Genomic DNA, 7,478 nt, shown 5'->3' with positions numbered 1-7,478 from the left:
AAATGGGAGGGGGGGAGGGGGCAGAAATCTTTTTTTTTTCAATAAAAAAATTATATTTAAAAAAAATTAAATTGAAAAAAATGTAATATATAATTAATAAATAGAGGTTAATAAATAAAAAAAAAGAGTTCAAGTTGCTACAGGATGGAAGCAAGCACAATCAAGAAGGAAGCATTAGTCTCTGGAGATAGTCTCTGTTGAGAAGGCATCTTTTAAAATAGTCCATAGAACTCTGTGTGTGACAGACACAAAACTGACGGCATAAACTTCCCATTCTTATCTTTGACCTTTACTTCTGTGGGCCAAGCATCATACAAGAAGGTGAATCAAGGAGCCCAATACGGATGCTGTATACACTGCACATAACTCACTGCGGCTCCAGGGCTGCCTGTGTCTCAAGAAAGCTATGAATGGGCCCTACATATTTGTAGATGACAATGTCACATCACAGGCTAGACACCATTGGCCACTCTGAAATGCTGCTGTTTTTATTGGTACAATCTACAGCTGGAGAAGAAGCCTCGGGTTTAGGTGTCCCCTACAGGAGCGACTGCCCTGTCATCTGGGATTAGCAGATGATTGTGTGGTTACACTCATCTTGATTATATAAAACCATTTTTAGTTCATTCAGAAACTTGCTTTCACCTTCAGCTAGAAATGAAGAAAAAGCTATCGGTACAGTGCCGACCAAAGCCCAGGACAGCCTCGTGATAGTTTGTTTCCACATCTGCATCACTAGCCAGGCACAACTTTGCCTTCCTGAGCCATAGTCTATCTTCCTAAATTCTGGAACCTTCAGGAACGGGTGTTTTTCTTGCTATCAGGATCTGCTACACAAATCAATGTCTTTTTGTGAGCCAGGAGCACTGAGAATCAGGAACCTTTCCCATCATCTCCATGGTTTAGTAGATGAAGCTCAGCAATACTGTGAGGTGGTTATGATGCCTTTTCTCGCACTTGATAGACATGCCTGGGTTATACACATGCTGAGCAGGACCTCCCATGCTCTGGACAGATGACAAAGTCCCTGGGAGTTGAAAGAGCACTGGGGGAGTATGGGCTGTATGGGCTGGGCTCCTCCTGCTCCTGGTACGGCTGCTTACTAGCTGCAGGGTAGCTGTTTCCTTTTGCTGGACCTTCACTTCCTCAGCTCGGCCATGAACATCATCTTCTCTAGTTCTCCTCCAACCTTCTATAGCTGTCACATAGCCATTTTCTTTCCACAGCGAGCAATCTTTCGCAATTATTTTAAACATCTTACTCTTCAGAGACGTCAAGATGACTTGCAGGTAAAAGAGCTTGCCAGATGATTATAATGACCTCAATTCAATGCCTGCAGCCCAAGGTGGGAGGATAGAACTGACTCCAAAAGTTGTCCTTTGACCTACATATGTACACCATGGCACAAGTGCGTATGCACGCATGCACGCGCGCGCGCACACACACACACACACACACACACCCTTTCGAATGGCTTGAAGGAAAGTACCCATCACAAGAGTCCCAATTTTTCACATATCACCAGTGGAAACCAGCGGATTTAAATGGGTGACCATGGTCACTTAGGGCACATGGAGACAGAAAACAGGCAGCTGCAGGTTGTCAGATTGTCCTTGTTGATAAAAGCAGCTGCATACTACACTCTAGGCTTCATGTTGAACATCAGCACACCTCCCTGTGCAAGGATTCCACCAGACCAATGATATCCCTAGCCGATAAGCACAACCTGATTCATCAAATGAAGTTTAAATGGCTCAAAACTCCCCCAAAAGGTTGATAGCACACGGTCTTGCTTTTTAAAATGATAGGTGGTGGTTGTCTTTATACTCAGAGTAGTGTCGCTTTGGAGGAAAGCCTGTTTTGCCTGCCATTTATCTATGCAATATAATAAAACTGGGTGCCTGGCCATGACTTTATAACTAAGAAATAAATTGTTCTGTGGCACATAAACTGGACCACCCAATGATACTCTTTATTGTGAAATAATGGCGATGCTCTTGAAAATTCTGCTTCTGGAGAGAAATCAGGGCATCTGCATGTTTCTGGGTATGTTGAGGCCTCGGATAAAACAGGGGCAAGTGTGAAAAGTGACTTCATGGAGACTTCAGGATGTATGTTGATATAGCCACAATCATCAAAAGTATCAGGTGTGGCTTTTTCTATGAAAATGTTTAAAATCTAACATTAAAATGAGATTATGAGGTTGGGATATAAAATTAATTAATTAATTAAAATGAAATTGTGATATTATGACTTATTTATTTATTCGTGATTTTAAGACAGGGTCTCACTGTGTATCTCGGGCTGTCCCTGGAGTCACTACACAGCCCATGCCAGGGCCAAACTCATGGTGATGCTTCTGCCTCCGGCCCTGCAGTCCTGACTACAAGTGTAAGCCGCAGCACCTAGCTTAAATTGCTATTTTTATATAAACCATGGTGTTGAGTGCTAAGGTGTGATACTATAAAAAAACTTTAACTATTAATGTCTGATTTTATAATACATATTTAGATTTTCTAACATTTGAGGTATTACAGAATCCGTCAACGGCAATGAATCAATGAATCAAATCCTCTGATGGTTAAGTCAAGATGATTAGCCCATTAAGAAAGCAGGTCCTTAAGTCTACAAGCAAAGAATTTTTACTTACATGTGACGGTTGACTTGTGGAATGCTTGAAAAAATTCTCTAAGATGGCATTTGGCTTAATTTTATGCACTGCCTTTTGAATGCCAAATGCATTTGCTAGAGGTGTGGCAACGAACCTACAAAATATGAGAAGAAGGTTTGAGATGTAAGAAGCCCACGGCCCCACCAGAAAACCCAGGCTGTTCCTTTAGGTGTCCAAGGAAAGTTTAGGCATTTGCTTGCACTGTTCTAGTTTGGACATGGAATGTACCCAATGGTCCCCACTGAAAAGTTTAGTCCATAACGTGTGCTATTAGGAGCTGTGTGTAAACCATCAAGAGACAGGCCTGGTGGGAAGGCCTGAAATCATAGGTCTTCCAAGGGGATCGTAGAACCTCAGGCTCTCCATTGCTTTCTTCCTCCGGAGGTAAGCAGTCCACTCCACCATAGTTCGGTTCCTGCTATGCTATGATATCTCACCAGAGCTGAAGCACTAAGGTCACCCAACTTCAATTGTTCAATTGGAATACACATTTGCTTTATAAATTAATTGCTTTGGGTATTTTGTTACAACAATGGTAATCTGACTAATACACATTGTCCATGGAGCTACATACAGTCAATCTCTGCTCACCAAATACTCCAAGGAGAAAGCTGGGTATGGTGCTTATGACTAGAACCTAGCACTTGGGAGGGTGAAGGAGAAAGATAACAGTGAGTCTGAGGCCAGCCTGTGCTACATAATGAGTTATAGTGTAGCTTAAGCTACAGAGTCTCAGAAGATAAACCATAAAATGATAATAAAGCATCCCACATTTAAGTTCAAAGAGAAAAAATTTTCAGACCTATGCACAAGCAAAACTTTAAGAACACACAATGCAATACACAGTTCAAAATTCATTTCATTGTGAATCTGAATATATATATATTGCAAGATTGAGGACTAGGACAAACTATTGTATTTAGAACTCCACTTTAAGACTACCAAGGACTAAATTTAGTGTTCACTGCTTCCTAATAAGTTGAAATTTTGCTTTCTAAAGTAGCTGTACCTTTTCACATTCCTGTTAATAGCATGTCATGTTTCCAGTTACCCCAAATCCCGCAGAAGCTTGGTTTTATCAGCTGCAGGAATTATACTGTGTGCGTAGCTGCTTCTATTCATTTACAGTAGAATTGTTATCACTCTTAGCTTCTGCTCCAACATGAGTTTCATCTTATCTTTCTAATTTCTTAAGGTGGAATTAATCCTTCATTTTTAAATAGAAGGTCTTGAAGCTGAAAACTCCTTCCAGCCCTACTACTTCCACATTCCAGAAAGTTCTAATACAGTATGCTCTAATACAGGTACAAATATGTCTAGTTTACCTTGTGATCCCTTCTTACACTGGTTATTAAGAAGTGTGTTGTAGCTTGGCTTGTCAAGGACAAGATTAACAGAACCTTCTGGATATTTAGCAGATTATCCAATTAAGTATAAATATAAAACTAAGTGTACATGGCTAGTTGAAGGCTAGTAAGAATAGTTAATCCAAATGGAGTGTTAATATTAAGATTCAATCACTTAGCTACTGAATGCTTCTAGGATCACATGTACATTTAGGATGGAGATTCAACATATGGGCCTTTAGTAACTGTGCTTAGATTGCAAGCCTTAAAAAATTTGCCTGAAGCAACCTCCACAGGAGCAGCTACAAGAGAGTGACCACTGAAGGAGCAGGCCTGACCGAGAGGCTTCTGTAGGACCATGTGTGCGCACATGAGGCAGAGACCTCCGAAGGAGCAAGCCTGAGCCAGAGACATCTGCAGGTCTGGGCCCAAGCCAGGGACCTCTGCAGGAACAGGCCTAAGTCAGTGACCTCCAGAGTACCAGAGCAGGCCTGAGCCACCAACCTCTGCCAGAGCAGGCCTGAGGCAGCTACTTTGGATATCAGTATGGCAATTTCTCAGAAAATTAGGAAACAACCTTCCTCAAGACCCAATAATACCACTTTGGGGTATATACCCAAAGGATGCTCAATTGTACCACAAGGACATGTGCTCAACTATGTTCATAGCAGCATTGTTTGTCATAGCCAGAACCTGGAAACAACCTAAATGCCCCTTGACAAATGGATATGGAAAATGTGGTACATTTACACAATGGAGTACTACCAGCAGAAAAAAATAATGACATCTTGAAATTTGCAGGCAAATGGATGGATCTAGAAAGCATCATATTGAGTGTGAGGTAACTCAGACCCAGAAAGACAAATATCATATGTACTCACTCATAAGTGACTTTTAGACATAAAGCAAAGTAAAACCAGCCTACAAATCACAATCCCAGAGAACGTAGACAACAATGAGGACACTAAGAGAGACATACGATCTAATCTGCATGGGAAGTAGAAAAAGACAAGATCTCCTAAGTAAATTGGGAGAATAGGGACCATGGGAGAGGACAGAAGGGGAGGGGAGAGGGAGAAAAGGGAGTGGAGAAAAATATACAGCTCAATAAAAACAATTTAAAAAGAAGTATGTTGTCATTTTCACTATTTCACTAATCTCCCTGTGTCTTTCTGTTACTAGTTTCTACCTTCCCTCCCTATGTATAGTTGCCACCCTGTCATGGTCACAGAAATTTGTGTTTGGGGCCTGGTACATGGCATGCCATGGGAGTGCCCTATGTGCACAAGAGAAGAGCATGGACCTGCTGTTGGAGGGAGTGTTTTGGAGATGCTTGCTAAGTCTGATGGTCTATATTTAAACCTATTTTCTTTCCAATCTCCTGCCTAGTTATTCTAGCTATTATTGAAAGAAAGCCCTCAACTATTGGGTTGGGATAAGGTAGAGAACCTACTAGCATGCACGAGGCCCTAGGTTCAACGACAGCACTGAAAAACCAAAAAAGCAGCCACCACCAACAAAAAGCTATTACTGCAGTGTTACCTATGTCTCCCTTTTATAACGGCAGTTCTGCTTCATGTGCTAGGACTCTACTGTTATGTACACCCTTGTTTATAATTATTATATCTTCTTAAAACATCCTTTGTACTAACACTTTGGGGATTGATGCAGTTAAGTTTGTCTTAGAATGTAGCCTCTCGGGCCCTCTCTGAGCCACTGCCTTAGTGGATAGCACTTCTGTCCCTTTCCTTTCAACCTACGAGCATCACTGAACCTCAAGTGATTCGTGTGTGCCCATATAGATGGAGCATGTTTTCCTGTCTTTTCTTCCAAGCATACTTTTTAATTACAGCATGTAATTGGTTGACATTTTATTACTGATTGGAAAGGATTTTCTCCGTGGCACGTGGACACTTGTTTTGTGTGTGTGTCATTCTCTGTTTCATTAATTTATGACTCTCCTCTTTCATGTTAGATGTTTTCTAGGATGCCATGTAAATCCCCTTATCTCTTACTATTTTTAAAATTATTTTCTCAGTGATTATTTTGGGATTATAATATACATCTGAATTTATAACATTTTGGTTCAAATTGATAGCAGATTACTTTCAGCAGGATACAAAAATTTCATTCTTTCCTCTTCTCTATTATCACATAAAGCATATCCTTATATACTATGTTCTAATCAACAGATTTACTATTATTATTTTATGCAAATAAACAAAGAGTATAAAAATAGTTTTACAGGGGGCTGGAGAGATGGCTCAGTGGTTAAGAGCATTGCCTGCTCTTCCAAAGGTCCTGAGTTCAATTCCCAGCAACCACATGGTGGCTCACAACCATTTGTAGTGATGTCTGGTGCCCTCTTCTGGTCAGCAGACATACAGACAGAATATTGTATACATAATAAATAAATAAATATTTTAAAAAAATAGTTTTACAAATGAAAATACAATCATATTAACTTGGTAGACTTTTAAGACCCGTAAGCAGTATAACTTATCAAAACCCTTTACAATCTTATTTTTCACTTCAGTCGTACCTATTTTAAATGTTACAACCTCTCAGTTTTTTGTCTTTGATTTATAATTTCTATTATTTTATTACTATTGTGATTTGGTGAGATATTGTGCTCCTGTTTTTGTTTTGTTCTCAAGCACGGTTGTCTCTAATTCTTAAAAAATGTTTTAAACAGCAAATTCTAAATTCATACCCCACTAAGTGGAACACCTGGGCTTCCCCAAAGACACTGTCTTCTGTGTATGTACCATGATTTCCCAAGTTTCCCATGACTGCTCAGATTTTGTGGTGTGTTAAGTGGGTGACTCTTGGCCTCATGTCACCTACCCATCACAGTTTGCTTTGTCCTGTTGGCCTATTTGTGTGTTGAGTCACTTCAAAACCCTGTGTCGTGTGTAGGTGCTGAAATCTCTAGCATGTGCGGTTGCTGCCCAACTAGTGACTGAACAAAGGCTTCCTTCAATACCCAGGGCCAGCAAGTCTTTGGGCTGCTGCAGCTTTGCGCATGTAGCGGGCAGCAGCATCCACTCGCAGCCGAGCAGCAGGAGTCTGCCTTAGTGTGCACTGTTTCCTTACAGGGGGCATTGAAGTCATGTGGGGGTGAGAGCTTAGGGACTTCTGGAGTCTTGCCTGGACCCAAACAAATCGTTAAACATCAAATGGACCTTCACCAAGGCCAGCTGGCCTGGGTCTGAAAAAGCCTGGGATAAAACCGGTCTCGCTGAACATAGCAGACAAGGAGGACTACTGAGAACTCAAGAACAATGGCAATGGGTTTTTGATCCTACTGCACGTATTGGCTTTGTGGGAGCCTAGGCAGTTTGGATGCTCACCTTACTAGACCTGGATGGAGGTGGGTGGTCCTTGGACTTCCCACAGGGCAGAGAACCTTGATTGCTCTTTGGGCTGATGAGGGAGGGGGACTTGGTTGGGGGAGGGGG

The 7,478-nt window shown here is 41.3% G+C and overlaps 1 protein-coding gene across 1 annotated transcript in view; it reads right to left on the bottom strand.

The window, feature by feature from the left end:
- The window catches only part of Cers3 (ceramide synthase 3), a 92,999-nt gene that overhangs the window by 53,713 nt on the left and 31,808 nt on the right, over positions 1 to 7,478 (bottom strand). The window contains exon 3 of the mRNA XM_050149175.1: positions 2,651 to 2,765. Coding sequence (XP_050005132.1) covers positions 2,651 to 2,765 — 115 coding nt within the window. The remainder of the gene's footprint in view (positions 1 to 2,650; positions 2,766 to 7,478) is intronic.

Source organism: Alexandromys fortis, unplaced genomic scaffold (genome assembly GCF_014885135.2).
Source record: "Alexandromys fortis isolate MF-2015 unplaced genomic scaffold, M_Fortis_MF-2015_v1.1 scaffold_67, whole genome shotgun sequence".
Lineage (NCBI taxonomy): Eukaryota > Metazoa > Chordata > Mammalia > Rodentia > Cricetidae > Alexandromys > Alexandromys fortis.
This window is presented reverse-complemented; position numbering and strand designations above follow the sequence as displayed.